The 21,244-nt window shown below is 50.8% G+C and overlaps 1 protein-coding gene across 2 annotated transcripts in view; it reads right to left on the bottom strand.

Annotated features, from left to right (window-relative positions):
• Window positions 1-17,886, bottom strand: part of TMPRSS9 (transmembrane serine protease 9) — a 36,469-nt gene extending 18,583 nt beyond the window's left edge. The window contains exons 1-7 of one of the 2 annotated variants that reach the window (XM_055250234.2): window positions 17,723-17,886; window positions 10,835-10,962; window positions 8,620-8,687; window positions 8,289-8,464; window positions 5,179-5,220; window positions 3,410-3,523; window positions 396-567 (exon numbers count right to left, since the gene is read on the bottom strand). In XM_055250234.2, the coding sequence (XP_055106209.1) occupies window positions 396-567; window positions 3,410-3,523; window positions 5,179-5,220; window positions 8,289-8,464; window positions 8,620-8,687; window positions 10,835-10,962; window positions 17,723-17,864 (842 nt within the window). In that variant the 5' untranslated portion in view covers window positions 17,865-17,886. The remainder of the gene's footprint in view (window positions 1-395; window positions 568-3,409; window positions 3,524-5,178; window positions 5,221-8,288; window positions 8,465-8,619; window positions 8,688-10,834; window positions 10,963-17,722) is intronic. The other variant, XM_055250235.2, reaches the window with a different exon arrangement.
• Between the last annotated feature and the right edge of the window lie 3,358 nt (window positions 17,887-21,244).

The following is a 21,244-nucleotide window of genomic DNA, read 5'->3' as shown; positions in this document are numbered from 1 at the left end:
ATCGAGACCATCCTGGCTAACACGGTGAAACCCATCTCTCCTAAAAATACAAACAAATTAGCCAGGCGTCGTGATGGGCACCTGTATTCCCAGCTACTCGGGAGGCTGAGGCAGGAGAATGGCATGAACCCGGGAGGCGGAGCTTGCAGTGAGCCGAGATCGCGCCACTGCACTCCAGCCTGGGTGAGAGAGCCAGACTCTGTCTCAAAAAAAAAAAAAAAAAAAAAAAAAAAAGAATGCCCTCAGATTCAACAACAGCAAAAGCAAAAAAGAAAGGAAAAGAAAAAATTACTTCAAAGGGCTCTAAGGAAACCAGAAGTGACGCCCCCAGTGCACGCAGGAAGGCAGGAGAAATACAGAGGGTTTGGGTTTGGCGCTTCGGGATGGGGGCTTACTCATGGAAGCAGTGAGCGGCAGACACCAGCCACCTGGCGTTGATGATGGTGGCCCCACAGAAGTGCTCCTTGTTCTCTCGAAGGCTGGCTTGCCACGGAAACTCCCCTGGGGACGCTTCCACACCGCCCACGATCCTGCCGGCCATCCTCCAGGCAGGCTGCAAGCCACATTCTGCAAGACAGCAGGTCACCAGCCAGGACCCCACGAAGGCAGGACCTCACCCTAAACTCCCAGAACATGCATCTCTGAGTCTCTCATCTACAGTCCCTGGGTTCAAAGAGATGCTTGGGGGCCCCTCCTTGGCTTCTCTAACTCTTCTGGGGTCTCCCCATCCCTCCCTCTTCAGCTCCTCTGGCTGCCCCATCCTGGCACGTAGGTCAAGCATCCAAGGTCACGTGCACCAGTGAGTGGTAGAGAAAGGTCTCTTAGCTGTGGGTAAGGGATGATGACCACACGTACATGTTTGTGTAGGATATTGTGTCTCTTTGCTTATTTAGTCTACTTTTATGTCCTTCAGCAAAATTTTGTAATTCTTTTTTTTTTTTTTTTTTTTTTTTTTTTTGAGACAGAGTCTCGCTCTGTCACCCAGGCTGGAGTGCAGTGGCACGATCTCGGCTCACTGCAAGCTCCGCCTCCTGGGTTCACGCCATTCTCCTGCCTCAGCCTCCCGCGTAGCTGGGACTACAGGCGCCCACCAGCACGCCCGGCTAATTTTTTTTGTATTTTTAGTAGAGACGGGGTTTCACCGTGTTAGCCAGGATGGTCTCGATCTCTTGACCTTGTGATCCGCCCGCCTCGGCCTCCCAAAGTGCTGGGATTACAGGCTTGAGCCACCGTGCCCGGCCCCAAAATTTTGTAATTCTATAATTATATATAATAATTATTATCACAGGCATGGCACATTTTTAAGTTTAGTCTTTGATATTTCTTTTTTGTTGTTGATGTTGAGATGGAGTCTTGCTGTGTCGTCCAGGCTAGAGTGCAGTGGCACAATCTCAACTCACTGCAAGCTCCGCCTCCCAGGTTCAAGGGATTCTCCTACCTCAGCCTCCTGAGTAGCTGGGATTACAGACGCCCACAACCACACCTGGCTAATTTTTTGTACTTTTAGTAGAGCCAGGTTTTCACCAAGTTGGCCAGGCTGGTCTCGAACTCCTGACATCAAGTGATCCGCCTGCCTTGGTCTCCCAAAGTGCTGGGATTACAGGCCTGAGCCACAGCATCCGGCCTAGTCTTGATATTTTATTTTTTTTTTTTTTTTTTTTTTTTTTTTTTTTTTTGAGACGGAGTCTTGCTCTGTCCCCCAGGCTGGAGTGCAGTGGCGCGATCTCGGCTCACTGCAAGCTCCACCTCCCGGGTTCACGCCATTCTCCTGCCTCAGCCTCCCGAGTAGCTGGGACTACAGGCGCCTGCCAACACGCCCAGCTAATTTTTTGTATTTTTAGTAGAGACAGGGTTTCACCGTGTTAGCCAGGATGGTCTCGATCTCCTGACCTCGTGATCCACCCGCCTCGGCCTCCCAAAGTGCTGGGATTACAGGCTTGAGCCACCGTGCCCGGCCGATATTTTATTTTTTGTCACTACTGATCATGAAAGGTATTTTTTCCTTTGTATCTTCTAATTTATTATTACTGTATAAAGCAAAATGACAGCTTTTTTTTTTTTTTTTTTTTTTGAGACAGAGTTTTGCTCTGTAGCCCAGGCTGGAGTACAGTGGCGTGATCTTGGCTCACTGTAACCTCTACCAACCAAGTTCAAGGGATTCTCCTGCCTCAGCCTCCCAAAGTGCTGGGATTACAGGCATGAGCCACCACACCCAGCCTTTATTTTAAATAGCTTTTTAGTCAATTTCTTGATTCATTTTATTTTACTCTTGCAGCTTCTCTCCTTCTGTTTGGATATTGATTTATTTTAGACAGACAATGATTTCAAATGAATTAAGATTTTCCTCTTCCTTTCCAATACTTAAACTGCTGTCCTTACCTTAATGCATGGGCTAGCATTGCTAGAAAAATGTTGGCTACTCTTCCAGCATTTTATTTTTGAGACAAGGTCTCACTCTATTATCCAGGCTGGACAGTGCAGTAGCACAATCATAGCTCACTGCAGCTTCAGTCTCCTGGGCTCAAGCGATCCTTCCACCTCAGCTTCCTGAGTAGCTGGGGCCACAGGCACACACCACCGCGCTGGCTAATTTTTTTTTTTTTTTTTTTTTGAGACAGAGTCTTACTCTGTCACCAGGCTGGAGTGCAGTGGTGTGATCTCGGTTCACTGCAAGTTCCGCCTCCCGGGTTCATGCGCCATTCTCCTGCCTCAGCCTCCGAAGTAGCTGGGACTACAGGCGCCCACCACCACGCCCGGCTAATTTTTTGTATTTTTAGTAGAGACGGGGTTTCACTGTGTTGTCCAGGATGGTCTCGATCTCCTGACCTCGTGATCCGCCCACCTCAGCCTCCTAAAGTGCTGGGATGACAGGTGTGCGCCACCGTGCCCAGCCAATTTTTTTTTATTTTTAGTAGAGATGGGGTCTCACTATGTTGTCCAGGCTGGTCTCAAACTCCTGGCCTCAAGTGATCCTCCTGCCTTGGCCTCCCAAAGTGCTGGGATGACAGGTGTGAGCCACCGTGCCCAGCTAATCTCTCCCAGCATTTTAATTGTCTCTTTCCATTGCTCAAATCCCTGTGGCCACACCCCACTGCTTACAGGACAGAGCTCCAGTCCCTGGTATTCAAGACTTCCAGGCTTTGGCCACAACCTCTGTTTTCAGCCTGATATCTTCTCCGTCCTCTCCCCAGGCTTCTTCCCATCACACACCTGCACTTTTCCTTTACTCTGCTGTTTGCTCACGTTTCTCCCCACACCGTGGGGGCCCCTTTCTTTTCTCCGCCCAGCCCCCATAAATGCCAGGCCCGTGTGCCCGAGTGAAATAAGCACAGTGACCATAGACCAGAGCCAGCAGCTGACCCTGGAAAAGGGAAGGGGCCCAGAGACCAGGCCGGACAGGCAGACTGACCGCAGTGCACCTCGTCGGACCCATCAGAGCAGTCCTCCTGGTCGTCACACTCCGGGTTCACCTTGGTCACACACTGGCTGTTCTGGCAGGAAAAGGAGTTCCCTGGACAGCGACCTGGGGACAGAAAAGAACCGACTTTCTGACCTCGTGCTACATCTCCTGGTTGCAGTAAAGCACCAGCTATACTTAGTACACCCAGGGTATGGAAACGTGGAAACTCTCTCTCTCCTTTTTTTTCCTTTTCCTTTTCTTGTTTTTATTTTTGTTTTTGAGACAGGGTCTGGCTCTGTTACCCAAACTAGAGTGCAGTGGTGCGATCACAGCTCACCGCAGCCTCTAACTCCAGGTTCAAGCAATCCTCCTGCCTCAGCCTCCTGAGTAGTTGGGACCACAGGTGCACACCACCAACCCAGGCTATTTATTTTATTTATTTATTTTTATTTTATTTTATTATTTATTTATTTATTTATTTATTTATTTTTATTTTTTTTTTTTGCCAGGGAAGAAGGCTTTAATCAGATGATGTTAGCCAAAGGGATGGGGATAAATCTCAAATCACTCTCCCTCAACTTACTAAAATGGGAGGTTTATATAGTGGGGAAGAAATGTAGCTACATATGGGAAAATAAGAATTAGGGAGGGGAAAGAAAATAATCAAGATGAGTGTGGGTTCTGCCATCTCTTTTTCTGCATGCCATGATGTGAATTTCAGTTGCTTGATACTCTCTGGGAGGCCTGCGAATGGGTTTCCTGAGCCCAGCAGAACTACACCAGATGGAAGCCTTTCAGACACTGGAAATTATGCTCCAAACAGCGAGATCTTGATTCTTCATTTTTCTTGCACCAGCAAGATTGACCCAGCAATATGGTGCCCAGGGGTAGAAAGAACATACAAGTCAGTAGGCCGATATAATTGAATTCCACATGGCTGGGGAGGCCTCACAATCATGTCGAAGGAGGTAGAAAGGAAGGCAAAGGAGGAGCAAACTCATGTCTTACATGGCGGTGGGCAAGCTATTTATTTATTTTTATTTTATTTTATTTTTTTTGAGACAGAGTTTCACTCTTGCTGCCCAGGCTGGAGTGCAATGGCGTGATCTCGGCTCACCGCAACCTCTGCCTCCCTGGTTGAAGCGATTTTCATGCCTCAGCCTCCCGAGTAGCTGGGATTACAGGCGTGTGCCACCACGCCCGGCTAATTTTGTATTTTTAGTAGAGACGGGGTTTCTCTATGTTGGTCAGGCTGGTTTCGAACTCCCGACCTCAGGTGATCCACCCACCTCGGCCTCCCAAAGTGCTGGGATTACAGGCGTGAGCCACTGTACCTGGCCTTATTTATTATTTTTTGAGACATAGTTTCACTCTGTCGCCTAGGCTGGAGTGCAGTGGCGCGATCTCAGTTCACTGCAGCCTCTGCCTCCTGGGTTCAAGCGATCCTCCTTCTTCAGCCTCCCAAGTAGCTGAGAGTACAGGCAATACGCCACCATGCCTGGCTAATTTTTATTATTTTTTAATAATAATTTTTAAAATTACTTTTGGCCTTTATTATTATTTTTGTAGAGACAGGGTCTTGCTATGTTGTCCAGTCTGGTCTCAAACTCCTGGCCTCAAGTGATCCTCCTGCCTCAGCCTCCCAAAGTGCTGGGATTACAGATGTGAGCCACCCCGCCCAACGTTGTTCCAGGGATTCTTTCACTTCCTTGAAAGGAGTCTTAGGAAACCTCTGTCAGTAACTGCAATCAGAGAAAAGGCCAGAGAGAAAAACATACCTGATTTTAAGTCTCTTTCTGCCAAGGGTCCCTTATGTCTTCCTGCAACAAAACAAAGAAGATAGAAGCTCATTGAATAAGCGGTAAAACCCTTTGAACACGTCCTGTTGGCTGAGCACGCTGGCTCACACCTGTAATCCCAGCACTTTGGGAGGCTGAGGCGGGTGGATCACTTGAGGTCAGGAGTTCCAGACCAGCCTGGCCAACATGGTGAAACCCCGTCTCTACTAAAAATACAAAAATTAGCTGGGTGTGGTGCCGGGAGCCTGTAATCCCCGGTACTCGGGAGGCTGAGGCAGGAGAATCACTTGAACCCAGGAGATGGAGGTTGCAGTGACCCGAGATCGCACCATTGCACTCCAGCCTGGGCGACAGAGCGAGACTCCATCTCATAAAAAAAAAAAAAAAAAGAAAGAAAGAAAACGTCCTATTGCAGACAGGTCATGGAGTAAAGTGAGCAGCTGCCTTGTCCACCCTGGCGTCACTTAAATTCCACCTTCAATCAGCAAGGATGAAATCCACTTCAACACTGATTCTCAGTCTCACTAGCCCCAGGGCTCGCGCGGCCACCAAACTGCACAGGGCCTGGAACCTCCCTATCACCAAGCGAAGTTCTGTGAACGCTGGAGCAGAGGTTATTAAAACCTCAACCAGCATGTGACTGTTGGTGGGGAGGGAACCATAAATGTCCTGCATGTCGAGGTCACGGTGACTCATTTTTTTTTTTTTTTTTTTTTTTTTTTGAGACGGAGTCTTGCTCCATCTCCCAGGCTGGAGTGCAGTGGCGCGATCTCAGCTCACTGCAAACTCTGCCTCCCAGGTTCACGCCATTCTCCTGCCTCAGCCTGCCAAGTAGCTGGGACTACAGGCACCCACCACCACACCCGGCTAATTTTTTGTATTTTTAGTAGAGACAGGGTTTCACCGTGTTAGCCAGGATCGTCTCGATCTCCTGACCTCGTGATCAACCCGCCTCGGCTTCCCAAAGTGCTGGGAGTACAGGTGTGAGCCACCGAGCCCAGCCATTTTTTTTTTTTTTTTTTTTTTTTTTTTTTTAAAGACAGAGTCTCGCTCTGTTGCCCAGGCTGGAATGCAGTGGTGTGATCTTGGCTCACTGCAACCTCCACCTCCACCAGGTTCAAGCAATTCTCCTGCCTCAGCCTCTCCAGTAGCTGGGATTACAGGCACCCGCCACCATGCCTGGCTAATTTTTTTATTTTTAGTAGAGATGGGGTTTCACCATGTTGGTCAGGCAGGTCTCAAACTCCGGACCTCAGGTGATCCACCCACCTCAGTCTCCCAAAGTGCTGGGATTACAGGCATGAGCCACTGCGCCTGGCAACAAATCTTTAACAATACTTGCAACTGACTCTCCAATCATGACCTGCTGCACCTTACAATTTTTTTATTTTTTAAACCCAGGTGCCTACAAAATCATGCACCGTATAATTTTATTTTTTTATTAATTTTTTTTTTGAGATGGAGTCTCACTCTGTCACCCAGGCTGGAGTGCAGTCGTGCAACCTTGGCTCACTGCAACCTTCGCCTCCCAGGTTCCAGCAATTCTCTTGCCTCAGCCTCCTGAGCAGCTGGGATTACAGGCACGTGCCACCACACCCAGCTCATTTTTGTATTTTTAGTAGAGATGGAGTTTCGCCGTGTTGGCCAGGCTGGTCACGACCTCCTGACCTGAAGTGATCAGCCCACTTTGGCCTCCCAAAGTGCTGGAATTACAGGCATGAGCCACCGCACCCGGCCTTCCATACAATTTTATTAGAATGTAGCATTTATCCTTAATTCTACAGTAGGGGGTTGGCCAACTACGGCCATGGGACAAATCCAGCCCACTGCTTCTTATTGTTAATAAGTTTCATCGGTAAACAGCCACACCCATTCATTTATGTATTGTCTGTGGCTGCTTTTGTGCTACAAATAGCAGAGCTGAGTGCTTGTCACAGAAACCCAAGAGACCACAAAGATGAAAATATTAACTGGGCGCGGCGGCTCAAAGCTATAATCCCAGCACTTTGGGAGGCCAAGGCAGGAGGATCACCTGAGGTCAGGAGTCCAAGACCAGCCCGGTACACATGGTGAAACCCCATCTCTACTAAAAATACAAAAATTAGCCAGGTGTGGTGGTGCCTGCCTGTCATCCCAGCTACTCAGGAGTGAGCTGGGAGCTACTGAGGCAGGAGAATTGCTTGAACCCGGGAGGCAGAGGTTGCAGTGAGCCAGGACTTCACCACTGCACTCCAGCCTGGGCAACAGAGTGAGAGCCCGTCTCAAAAATTAAAAAAACGGAAAAGAGAAGACAACACAACACAACAACACTCTGGCTCTTTTTTTTTTTTTTTTTTTTTTTGAGACAGAGTCTTGCTCCGTCACCCAGGCTGGAGTGCAGTGGCGCGATCTTGGCTCACTGCAAGCTCCGCCTCCCGGGTTCACGCCATTCTCCTGCCTCAGCCTCTCCGAGTAGCTGGGACTACAGGCGCCCGCCACCACGCCCGGCTAATTTTTTGTATTTTTAGTAGAGACAGGGTTTCACCGTGGTCTCGATCTCCTGACCTCGTGATCCGCCCGCCTCGGCCTCCCAAAGTGCTGGGATTACAAGCGTGAGCCACCACGCCCGGCCTCACTCTGGCTCTTTACAGAACAAGATGGCTGACCCCTGGTCCACACCATGAAGGCAAAGGCAATGTCAGTTTTTACGTTTGTTTGTTTGTTTTTGAAATGAAGTTTCACTCTTTTTGCCCAGGCTGGAGTGCAGTGGCACGATCTCGGCTCACTGCAACCTCCGCCTCCCAGGTTGAAGCGATTCTCCTGCCTCAGCCTCCTGTGTAGTTAGGATTACAGGTGCACACCACCACACCCAACTGATTTTTGTATTTTTAGTACAGACGGGGTGTTGGCCAGGCTGGTCTCAAACTCCTGACCTCAGGTGATCCACCCGCCTGGGCCTCCCAAAGTGCTGGGATTACAGGCATGAGCCACCACGCCCGGCCAGTTTGTTTTCTTTTTATGGGAAGGGGTAGATATCAAAATGTATCTTGCAACACCTGCCCCCTTCCAACCTCCTCGTGATGGGGTTTCGGTCTCGGCTGCCCACTCACCTGTGAGCTCGGCCGACACAATTGTGCCATAGGCAGCCAGGGAGATGCCGTGCTCCTGCAGCCTTGCCCGGATCCCTCGCTGCAACAGCTCCTCCTCCACTCCCAGGCTCAGCGTCTGGAGGGGTCGCAGCAGAAAGTGCAGCTGGAAATGTACGAGGACACTGGAGTTCCCATCCCTAGAGGTATGGAGGAGAGGCCCTTGGAGAGGGAGGGGCTCCTCCCTGCTGGAATCTTCTGGAATCTTCTAGAATCTTCCAAACTTTTCTGGAATCCTCCAGAAACTCCCAGATGTCCACCAAGTTTCCTTCACCCAATGGAAGCTCCAACTCACCTGTAATTTAGCACTGTGCAACCCACGCAGCTTGCCTCTAACTCTGTCTTCTGAAAACTACTTACAAACTGCAATAGAAACAAGAACATCAAATGTTGAGAACCACAGCATGGGCGCCCCGGCACTTTAAGAGGCCTGTCAGGTGTTGGAGGGAGCTGGAGAAGGGGTAGGTTCCATGAGAAAGCATTTCCTTTTATTTATTATTTTAAACTTTTAAATTTTTATCTGTATGTATGTATGAATTTATTTATTTATTTTAAGAGAGTCTTGCTCTGTCGCCCAGGCTGGAGTGCAGTAGCGCAATCTCTGCTCACTGCAACCTCCGCCTCCCGGGTTCAGTGATTCTGCTGCCTCAGTCTCCCAAGTAGCTGGGATTACAGGTGCCCGCCACCATGCCCACCTAATTTTTTGTATTTTTAGTAGAAATGGGGTTTCATTATGTTGGCCAGGCTGGTCTCGAATTCCTGACCTCGTGATCCACCTGCCTCGGCGTCCCACAGTGCTGGGATTACAGTTGTGAGCCACCACGCCCAGACTTATGTTTTATTTTTTATTTTTTTTTTTTTTTGAGACAGAGTCTCGCTTTGTCGCCCAGGCTGGAGTGCAGTGGTGCAGTCTCGGCTCACTGCAAGCTCCGCCTCCCGGGTTCACGCCATTCTCCTGCCTCAGCCTCTCCGAGTAGCTGGGACTACAGGCGCCCGCCACCACGCCCGGCTAATTTTTTGTATTTTTTAGTAGAGACGGGGTTTCACCGTGGTCTCGATCTCCTGACCTCGTGATCCGCCCGCCTCGGCCTCCCAAAGTGCTGGGATTACAAGCGTGAGCCACCGCGCCCAGCCTATGTTTTATTTTTAGATTTTTTATTGTTATTATTATTTTGAGACAGAGTCTTGCTCTGTCGCCTGGGGTGGAGTGCAGTGGCACGATCTCGACTCATTGCAACTTCTGCCTCCCAGGTTCAAGCAATTCTCCTGCCTCAGCCTCCCAAGTAGCTGGGATTACAGGCACACACCACCATGCCTGGCTAATTTTTTGTATCTTTTAGTAGGGACAGGGTTTCACTATGTTGGCCAGGCTGGTCTTGAACTCCTGACCTCGTGATCTGCCCACCTCGGCCTCCCAAATTAGCCAGGCATGGTGGTGTGTGCCTGCAGTCCCAGCTACTCGGGAGGCTGAGGTGGGAGGATTGCTTGAGCCCAGGAGGCGTTACAGGAGTGAGCCACCGCGCCCAGCCTACACCGTGGTATCTTTTCCCTTTTCCTGCTTTCTGGGGATGCCTCATTTTACATTCCCCTAGGCCGGGTGCGGTGGCTCACGCCTGTCATCCCAGCACTTTGGGAGGCCGAGGAGGGTGGATCACTTGAGGTCAAGAGTTCAAGACCAGCCTGGCCAACATGGTGAAATTCCATCTCTACAAAAAATACAAAAATTAGCTAGGTTTGGTGGTGGGTTCCTGTAACCCTGGCTACTCAGGAGGCTGAGACAGGAGAATCGCTTGAACCCGGGAGGTAGAGGTTGCAGTGAGCCACGATCCTGCCACTGCACTCCAGCCTGGGCAACAGAGCAAGACTCTGTCTCAAAAAACTAAAATCAAACACATTCCCCCAGCTATGCATGAGGGCTCTGATTCCCATTTAGAATAAGATGTAAAACTCTAAATGTGGCGGGTCGGGTATGGTGACTCACGCCTGTAATCCCAGCACTTTGGGAGGCCATGGAGGGAGGATCATTTGAGGTCAGGAGTTCAAGACCATCCTGTCCTACATGGTGAAACCCCGTCTCTACTAAAAATACAAAAAGCAGCTGGACGTGGTGGTATACACCTGTAATCCCAGCTACTTGGGAGGCTGAGGCAGGAGAATCACTTGAACCTGAGCAGTGGAGGTTGCAGTGAGCCGAGATCATTCCACTGCACTCCAGCCTGGGTGACTAAGACTCCGTCTCAAAAAAACAAACAAACAAACAAAACCTCTAAATGTGGCCTAAAGTCCCATGTGAGTATGTCCTCAGTGGATACAGCTCTGCCTTGCAGGTACCTGCCTTGGCCACCTGGCCTCGTCTTGCCCGCCCCATGGCCTGGCGTCCCGGTCTCACAGCCTCCACCTCAGCCTCGTTGCCTGTGGCCTGCCTCCCTCCCACATGGAAAGCAGCTCCAGGTCAAAGCCCCCGGCCACCCGCTCTTCCTCCCTGGCCTCCAAACACAGACCACCCTCACCAGTGCCTCCAGAGTGGGCGTCAATGTGCGGTGATAGTCCGAGGTCTCCCGCCGCAAACTGCTGGCCCACCGGATTCCCCGCAGCTCAGCCGTGTGGTCCACGTGGACGCCCTGTGTGCAGAGGAAGGCTGGGGACGAGACCAGGGCCCGTGAGAAAGCCCACTTTTGGGGGCTCAGGGCTCCACTGAGCTGCCACCCGGGCCCCGCCTTATCTGCACCCACACCCCCTGGTGGTCACTCCTGACACGCAGTGGGGTGGCCAACGCCCCTGTGGTTGCCCTGAATAGCTACTCACAGGGCTCTCCCTCAGTTCCCAAAAGCATCCTGGTTTGGAGCTGAATTCTACTACAGCCACCCACCCGGAGGTCCCCAGGTACAGCACAAGGTGGATGAGCGTCAAGTGTGAGCCCCAGACGCCCCCACGTTTTCCTCGAAGGCAGGAAGAGGTCCTGCTCAAGCCTGTCTCCCATGCAGTGCCTGGCCCAGGATCTGAGCTGACTTCAGGGAGTAACCACTGGAATGGCATCAGGGATGGTGAAATGACAGTCCCCACCTCCTACTGCAGGGGCATGAGCACAGCCAGAGGCCGTCAGATCTCTCCGGCCACAGTCCCATGAGGTCATCTTCAAAAACCACTGGTTGGTTTGTGTTTGTTTGTTTGAGACAGAGTCTCGCTCTGTCACCCAGGCTGGAGTGCAGTGGCATGATCTCGGCTCACTACAAGCTCCACCTCCCGGGTTCATGCCATTCTCCTGCCTCAGCCTCCCAGGTAGCTGGGACTACAGGTGCCTGCCACCACCACGCCTGGCTAATTTTTTTTGTATTTTCAGTAGAGACAGGGTTTCACGGTGTTAGCCAGGATGGTCTCTATCTCCTGACCTTGTGATCCGCCCTCCTCGGTCTCCCAAAGTGCTGGGATTACAGGCGTGAGCCACCGCGCCCAGCCTGTTTGTTTGTTTTCAGACAGAGTTTTGCTCTTGTTGCCCATGCTGGAGTGCAATGGCATGATCTCGCCTCACCATAACCTCTGCCTCCCAGGTTCAAGCGATTCTCCTGCTGCCTCAGCCTCCGGAGTAGCTGAGATTACAGGCATGCACCACCATGCCCAACTAGTAGGGACGGGGTTTCTCCATGTTGGTCAGGCTGGTCTCAAACTCCCCACCTCAGATGATCCGCCAGCTTTGGCTTCCCAACGCGCTGGGATTAACAGGCATGAGCCACCGCGCCCAGCCTTGTTTGTTTTGAGACAGGGTCTCACTCTGTCACCCAGGCTGGAGTGCAGTGGTGTTTTCTCGGCTCGCTGCAACCTCCATCTCCCGGGTTCAAGCGATCCTCCTGCCTCAGCCTCCTGCCTCAGCCTTCTGAGTAGCTGGGATTACAGGCGTGGATCACCACACCTGGCTAGTTTTTTTGTATTTTTAGTAGAGACAGGGTTTCACCATGTTGGCCAGGCTGGTCTGGAACTCCTGACCTCAGGCGATCCACCCGCCTTGGCCTCCCGAAGTGCTGAGATTACAGGCGTGAGCCACTGCACCCAGCCTTAATTTTTGCATTTTTAGTAGAGATGGGGTTTCGCCACATTGGTCAGGCTGGTCGGGAACTCCTGACCTCAGGTGATCTGCCCGCCTCGGACTCCCAAAGTGCTGGGATGACAGGCGTGAGCCACCGTGCCCGGCAGAAAGCACTGGTTTTTAGCTGTTGGCTATGTCGTGTCCAAAGTACAGCAAAAATAATAGTCATAAAAAATTCCTATGCTGATTCAAGCAGCAGAAGAAAAAAATCTAAATAAAAACGAGAGCAACCACAGAAACCATGAGAGCACGAGTTTTGGTCAAAAATACGTTAAAACTACCAGAAGTGCTGGGCGCGGTGGCTCACGCTTGTAATCCCAGCACTTTGGGAGGCCGAGGCGGGCGGGTCACAAGGTCAGGAGATCGAGACCACGGTGAAACCCTGTCTCTACTAAAAAAATACAAAAAAAAAAAAAAATTAGCCGGGCGTGGTGGCGGGCGCCTGTAGTCCCAGCTACTTGGAGAGGCTGAGGCAGGAGAATGGCGTGATCCCGGGAGGTGGAGCTTGCAGTGAGCCAAGATCGCGCCACTGCACTACAGCCTGGGCGACAGAGCGAGACTCCGTCTCAAAAAAAAACAAAACAAAACAAAACAAAAAAAAAAAACACTACCAGAAGTGCACACCAGTGCAAAAAAAATGGCCGTAATTACATTTAAAGGATGCAAATAACAACCGTGTAAACCATGAAAGCTGGGTCCCAATTCCGTTTATCCTAAATGGATAGATATGCTAGATGGGTATTTACATAGCCATATATCCAGTAGATAGAATATTCTGAACCAGTTCTAAAAACGGTATGTTTTCTCGTTCAAGAAACTAAAAATAAAGAAACACAAGCACCCTGGTGGGCGGACTGAATTGCCCCGCCTGTGTCCCAACCTCACTCTGTTTCTACTCTAAACAACTGCAGATTCAGGAAGTTGCAAAAATAGTTCCGAACGTCTCCCGCTCTCCACTCAGCCTCTCCTGACGTCTCCAACTAAAATGGTGAGCTGTTTGGGAAGGGCTGAATTCTCATCTTTATTTTTTTAAATGTTTTTTTTTTTTGAGACAGGGTCTCTATTGCTCGGGCTTCAGTGCGGTGGCGCAATCACAGCTCACTGCAGCCTGGACCTCCTGGGCTCAGGTGATCCTCCTGCCTCAGCCTCCCAAGTAGCTGGGACCACAGGCGCCCACCATCACGCCTGGCGGGCTGGCTTGCTTTCGCTCTCTTTCTCTTTCCTTGACGGAGTCTCACACTCTGTGGTCAGGCTGGGATGCAGTGGCACGATCTTGGCTCACTGCAACCTCTGCCTCCTGGCTTCAAGCGATTCCCTTGCCTTAGCTTCCCGAGTAGCTAGGACTACAGGCACGTGCCACCACACCCAACGAATGCTTTTTGTATTTTAGAAGAGACGGGGTTTCACCATGTTGGCCAGAATGGTCTCAATCTCCTGACCTCATGACCCGCCCGATCCGGCCTCCCAGAGTGCTGGGATTACAGGCGGGAGCCACCGCGCCCGGCTTTTTTCTTTTCTTTTTGGACACATGATCTCCCTCTGTTGGCCAGGTTGGACTGCAGTGGCACGATCTCGGCTCACTCCAACCTCCATTTCCCAGGTTCAAGCAATTCTCCAGCCTCAGCTTCCCGCGTAGCTGGGATTACAGGCACACACCAGTCTGCCCAGCTAATTTTTGTATTTTTAGTAAAGACAGGGTTTCGCCATGTTGGCCAGGCTGGTCTCAAACTTCTGACCTCATGATCTGCCTGCCTCGGCCTCCCAAAGTGCTGGGATTACGGGGGTGAGCCACCATGCCCGGCCCTGGCTAATTTTTTGTAGAAACAGGGTTTCGCCATGTTACTGTGTCCGAAATTGGTGGGTTCTTGGTCTCACTGACTTCAACAATCAAGCTGCAGACCCTCGCGGTGAGTGTTACAGTTCCTAAAGATGGCGTGTCCGGAGTTTGTTCTTTCTGATGTTCGGACGTGTTCAGAATTTCTTACTTCTGGTGGGTTCGTGGTGTCACTCGCTTGAGGAGTGAAGCTGCAGACCTTCACGGTGAGTGTTACAGCTCTTAAGGCGCCCTGTCTGGAGTTGTTCATTCCTCCCGGTGGGTTTGTGGACTTGCTAGCCTCAGGAGTGAAGCTGCAGACCCTTGCAGTGTCACAGCTCATAAAGACAGTATGGAACCAAACAAACAGCAGCAGCAAGATTTATTGCAACAAGCAAAAGAACAAACCTTCCACGGTGCAGAAGAAGACCGGAATGGGTTGCTGCTGCTAGCCGGAGCAGACTGCTTTTATTCCCTTATCTGGCCCCACCCACATCCTGCTAATTGGTCCACTTTACAGAGAGCTGATTGGCCCATTTTACAGAGGGCTGATTGGTCCGTTTTACAGAGAGCTGATTGCTCCGTTTTGACAGGGTGCTGATCGGTGCATTTACAATCCCTGAACTAGACACAAAGTGCTGATTGGTGCATTTACAATCCTTTAGCTAGACACAGAAGTTCTCCAAATCCCCATTAGATTAGCTAGACACAGAGCACTGATTGGTGCGTTTACAAACCTTGAGCTAGACACAGGGTGCTGATTGGTGCATTTACAAACCTTTAGCTAGAGGTAAAAGTTCTCCAAGTCCCCACTAGATTAGCCAGACACAGAGTGCTGATTGGTGCATTCACTAAACCCAAGCTAGACACACAGTGCTGATTGGTGCATATACAATCCTCCAGCTAGACATAAAAGTTCTCCAAGTTCCCACTCCACTCAGGAGCCCAGGTGGCTTCGCCCTGCCCGGCTAATTTTTTGCATTTTTTGTAGAGACAGGGTTTCGCCATGTTACCAGGCTGAACTGGAACTCCTGGGCTCAAGCAATCCTCCTGTTTCAGCCTCCCAGAGTGCTGGGATTACAGGTGTGAGCCACTATGCCTGGCATCATGTCCTTTTTTCTTTTTCATTTTTTATCAGGGTGTCGCTCTGTCTCCCAAGCTGGAGTGCAGTGGTGTGATCATAGCTCACTGCAGGCTCAAACTCCTGGGCTCAAGCAATCCTTCCACCTCAGTCTCCCGAGTAGCAGGGACTACAGGCATGCACAACACTCATTTTCACTTAAAACATTTAAAATTTTTAATTTTAAATGTTTCTTGTTTTTATTATTTAATTTTTTGTAGAGATGGGGTCTTGCTATGTTGCCTAGGTTGGTCTCGAACTCCTGGGCTCAAGCGATCCTCCTGCCTCAGCCTCCCAGAGTGCTGTGATTACAGGCGGGAGCCACCACACCTGGCCTTAAGTGCTTCTTGAAAGACTTCCTGGTGGGGCGCCGTGGCTCAGGCCTGTAATCCCAGCACTTTTGGAAGCCAAGGCAGGTGGATCACTTGAGGTCAGGAGTTCGAAACCATCCTGGCCAACATGGCAAAACCCCATCTCTACTAAAAATACAAAAATTAGCTGGGCATGGTGGCACACACCTGTAATCTCAGCTACCCAGGAGGCTGAGGCAGGAGAATTGCTTGAACCTGGGTGGTGGAGGTTGCAATGAGCTGAGATCGTGCCATTGCACTCTGTCGTGCCTGGGAGACAGACAGTGAGACTCTATCTCAAAAGAAAAAAAAAAAGACTTCCTTTCAGGGGGGTCCTGATGGAAATTATATTTATCTGTTGTTCCCAAAATGTATTTGTTACAATGCAGATGAGAAACTCTGCCCCGCCCCTGCCTCTCACTAGTGTGAGGACGGACACACACACACACATCCATGCACACATAGATACATACGCAGACACACGCATGCATGCACACACAAACGCATGCAAATGAACACATGTGCACCATGCACACAGTCATGCACACACAAATACACTCACACGAGGAATCCAAATTGTATTGCACTTGGTACCCACGGCCACTAGAGGGCCTCAGTCAAACGTGTCTGGCTCTGGGAGTTTCCGGAAGTTCCACAAATATTAAAAAAAAAAAAGGATTCTCATAGGGTCGTGAACTTACTATTTTGCTACACAAGAGCATTTCTCCCCAAATTGCTGTTTATTATCATCATTTAAATGTTAAAATTAACTTTTTTTTTTTTTTTTGAGATGGAATCGCTCTGTCACCCAGGCTGGAATGCAAGGGCATGATCTTGGCTCACCGCAAACTCTGCCTCCTCCTGGGTTCAAGCAATTCTCCTGCCTCAGCCTCCCAAGTAGCTGGGATAACAGGCGTGCACCACCATACCCAGCTATTTTCTTTCTCTTTCTTTCTTTCTTTTTAGTAGAGATGGGGTTTCACCATGTTGGTCAGGGTGGTCTCGAACTCCTCACCTCATGATCTGCTCACTTCAGCCTCCCAAAATGTTGAGATTACAGGTGTGAGCCACTGCATCCGGCCTTATTTTTTATTTATTTATTTATTTTTTTGAGATGGAGTCTCACTCTGTCACCCAGGCTGGAGTGCAGTGGTGCGATCTCAGCTCACTGCAACCTCCATCTCCCGGGTTCAAGCGATTCTCCTGCCTCAGCCTCCTGAGTAGCTGGGACTACAGGCACCACCACGCCTGGGTAATTTTTTGTATTTTCTGTAGATGGAGGGCTTTATCATGTTGCCCAGGCTATTCTCAAACTCCTGGGCTCCCATGGTCCTCCCGCCTCAGCCTCCCAAAGTGCTGGAATTATAGGCGTGAGCCACCACTCCCAACCCAATTGCTCCGCTTTATAAAAATGCTTTTGGGTCTGGGCACGGTGGCTCACGCCTGTAATCCCAGCACTTTGGGAGCCCGAGGCGGGCGGATCACGAGGTCAGGAGATCGAGACCATCCTAGCTACTACGGTGAAACCCCGTCACTTCTAAAAATACAAAAAATTAGCCGGGCGCGGTGGCGGGCGCCTGTAGTCCCAGCTACTGGGGGTGGCTGACGCAGGAGAATGGTGTGAACCCGGGAGGCGGAGCTTGCAGTGAGCCGAGATCGCGCTACTGTACTCCAGCCTGGGCAACAGAGCGAGACTCCGTCTCAAAAAAAAAATATATATATATATATATATTTTTGGGTATTTTGCTGATTTGCCAAAATTTAAAACAAGGTCATTTCCTTATCTCTGTTTCTCTGTCACCCCAGCTGTGAAAACTTCCTTTGGGAGATTCTTTAATCGGGAAAACTGACACACGCAGGAACTCATCTGCTCCACTCCCCGCCCACCTGCCTGACCTAGGGCAGCCTTCATTTCCACGCCTAGACTAACTGCCCTTTGATTCTAAGATGGCCATGGAGACACCATCAAGTCACTTCTCGGTGACTGCACACGTCCCTTGTTTTGTGAACCCAGCCAATCCCACAGCCACTTACCCAAAAGGACTCCCAGGGTGAGGACGACAAGGCTGGTGGCCACCACGCCAATGGTGGCCACTCGACAGCACGCGGCATCCGGAGCAGAGACTTCCTTGGTTGTCCTGGGCACGAGGTGTACGTCAGCCACAGTGGGCTCCATGGCTCAGAGACACGCAGACAGCAAGCTGGATGCCACACAGCAAGACAGAAACGTGGGGTCAGAGGCTGAAGGTGCTTCTCTTCCCATAAGCAAGGGTTGCAACTATGCCCTTAAAAATGGCCAGGCACGGTGGCTCACGCCTGTAATCCCAGCACTTTGGGAGGCTGAGGCAGGCGGATCATTTGAGGTCAGGAGTTCCAGATCAGCCCGGCCAACATGGTGAAACCCCATCTCTACTAAAAATACAAAATTAGCCAGGCATGTTGGTGCACACCTGTAATCCAGCTACCCGGGAGGCTGAGGCAGGAGAATCGCTTGAACCCAGGAGGCAGAGGCTGCATTGAGCCGAGATCGCGCTACTGCACTCCAGCCTGGGTGACAGAGTGAGACTTAAAAAAAAAAAACAAAAAAACAAAAAACCGGATGCGGTACCTCATGCCTGTGATTCCAGCACTTTGGGAGGCCAAGGTGGGTGAATCACTTGAGGTCAAGAGTTTGAGACCAGCCTGGCCAACATGGTGAAACCCCGTCTCTACTAAAAATACGAAAAATTAGTCAGGCGTTGTGGTGGGCGCCTGTAATCCCAGCTACTCAGGAGGCTGAGGCAGGAGAATCGCTTGAACCTGGGAGGCAGAGGTTGCAGGGAGCTGAGATCGCGCCACTGCACTCCAGACTGGCGACAGAGCGAGACACCGTCTCAGAAAAAAAAAAAAAAGGTGGAACGTGACTGCTGGCTGGGCCGCTGAGTGAGGGTGAGGGGCTCCCGTGGGTCGCTGTGGTCCATTGCTAGAAAGAGTAAGTCTGAGGTTCCCACAGCTGCTGCAACCAAGGACCCCACGCTTGGGGGCTTAGAGGAACACTGAGTTATTGGCCAGGCTTGGTGGCTCACACCTGTAATCCCAGCATTTTGGGATGCTGAGGCGGGAGGATTGCTCGAGTCCAGGAGTTTGAGACCAGCCTGGGCAATATAGTGAGACCCCCATCTCCACAAAAAAATTAGCAAAAATTAGCCAGATGTGGTGGCTCATGCCTGTGATCCTAGCAACTCAGGAGGCTGAGGCAGGAGGATCGCTTGAGCCCAGGAGGTGGAGGCTGCAGTGAGCTGTGATTGTGCCACTGTACTCCAGCATGGATGACAGAGCCAGACCCTGTCTCAGAAAATTTAAAAATGGAATACTGATTTATTATCTCACAGTTCTGAAAATCAGAAGTCTGAGATCCATCTTATAGGGCTCACCATCAAGCTGTGGGCAGGCCTGGGCCCTTCTGGGGGATCCAAGGGAGAATCCGTTTTCCACCTTTCCCAGCGTCTCAAGCCTCAGCGCCCCTTCCTCCCCCTTCACAGCCACGGTGCAGCCTCTTCCAGTCTCTCCCTGACTGTCATCCTCCCGCCTCCTTTTTTTTTTTTTTTTTTTTGAGACAGGGTCTTTCTCTGTTGCCCAGGCTGGAGTGCAGTGGTGTGATCACAGCTCACTGCAGCCTCCACCTCCTGGGCTCAAGCGATCCTCCCACCTCCGCCTCCTAGTAGCTGGGGCCACATGCGTGTGCCACTACGCCCAGCTAATTAATTTTTTTGTAGAGAGGGAGTCTTCCTATGTTGCCCAAGCTGGTTTCAAACTCCTGACCTCATGCGATCCTCCCACCTGGGCCTCCCAAAGTGCTGGGATTACAGGCGTGAGCCACCGCACCCAGCCTGAGTGCCATCTTTCAAAGGGAGGTGCATCAAAGAATTTGTGACCACAGACTTTTTCTGTCACACTCATCAACAACTCCTGTTGGCTAGTGTTCAAAACAGATTCCTAATCCAGTCATTCCTCACCATCTGTGCAGCTACGGCTCTGGACAGGCCACCAGCATCCCCTCTGGAGGGACTGGCCTCTTTCCTCCCTCCCTTGCCCCTCTGTGAGCTGGTCACGGCCGTTAAGGGTGCCTTTGAAGTGTTCATCAGATTACATCATCCCTGGCGACACACACACTAAAATCCCTCCAGCAGCCTAAAACCCAAAGTTCTCCTGACCTTCACACCCCACCCGATTTTTTTTTTTTTTAAAGAGAGAGAGAAAGTCTCTCTGTTGCCCATACTGGAGTGCTGTGGTGCGATCTTGGCTCACTGCAACTTCAAATTTCCAGGCTTAAGCGATCCTCCCACCTCAGCCTCCCATAGTGGGGACCATAAGTGTGTGTCACCACGCCAGGCTCGTTTTTCTTTCTTTCTTTCTATGTATGTATGTATGTACGTATCTATGTATCTATCTATCTATCTATCTAATCTATCTATTGAGATGGAGTCTCGTCTCGATCTTGTTGCCCTGGCTGCAGTGCAGTGGCACAATCTCTGCTCGCTGCAACCTCTGCCTCCCGGGTTCAAGCAATTCTCCTGCCTAAGCCTCCCCAATAGCTGGGATTACAGGCGCCCAGCACCATGCCTGGCTAATTTTTATATTTTTAGTACAGAGGGGGTTTCACCATGTTGGCCAGGCTGGTCTCCAACTCCTGACCTCAGGTGATCCACCCACCTCGGCCTCCCAAAGTGCTGGGATTACAGGCATGAGCCACTGCACCCGGCCTCATTTTTCTGTTTTTTGTAGAGAGGGGATCTTGCTATGTTGCCCAGGCTGGTTTTGAACTCCTGGCTTCAGGCAACCTTCCTCCTCAGCCTCCCAAAGTGCTGGGACCACAGGTGCACTGTGCAGTGGCGTGATCTCACTACAACCTCTGCCTCTCAGCTTCAAGTGATTCTCATGCCTCAGTCTCCCAAGTAGCTGGGACCACAGGGGCACACCATCACACCTGGCTAATTTTTGTATTTTTAGTACAGACGGGGTTTCACCATATTGGCCAGGCTGGTCTCAAACTCCTGGCCTCAAGTGACCCACCTGCCTCGGCCTCCCAAAGTGCTGGGATGACAGGTGTCAACCACCGCGCTGGCAGCAGTAAATATTTTCATGCTCACAAGGCAGTGAGGACTGTGTCCCTTCACTCTCCCATTGTCAAGCTAAAGCAGCCGACCACGTGTAAAGAATTAGACACAACGATGTTCTCCTCACACTTTATGGACACTAAAGTTCAAATCCTGGCTGGGCGCAGTGGCTCACGCCTGTAATCCTATCTTTGGTTTTTTTTTTTTTTTTTGAGATGGAGTCTCGCTCTGTCGCCCAGGCTGGAGTGCAGTGGCACAATCTCAGCTCACTGCAAGCTCCGCCTCCCAGGTTCACGCCATTCTCCTGCCTCAGCCTCCCGAGTAGCTGCGACTACAGGCACCCGCCACCACGCCCGGCTAATTTTTTGTATTTTTAGTAGAGACGGGGTTTCACCGTGTTAGCCAGGATGGTGTCAATCTCCTGATCTCCTGATCCGCCCGCCTCGGCCTCCCAAAGTGC

This window comes from Symphalangus syndactylus, chromosome 17 (genome assembly GCF_028878055.3).
Source record: "Symphalangus syndactylus isolate Jambi chromosome 17, NHGRI_mSymSyn1-v2.1_pri, whole genome shotgun sequence".
Taxonomy (NCBI): domain Eukaryota; kingdom Metazoa; phylum Chordata; class Mammalia; order Primates; family Hylobatidae; genus Symphalangus; species Symphalangus syndactylus.
This window is presented reverse-complemented; position numbering and strand designations above follow the sequence as displayed.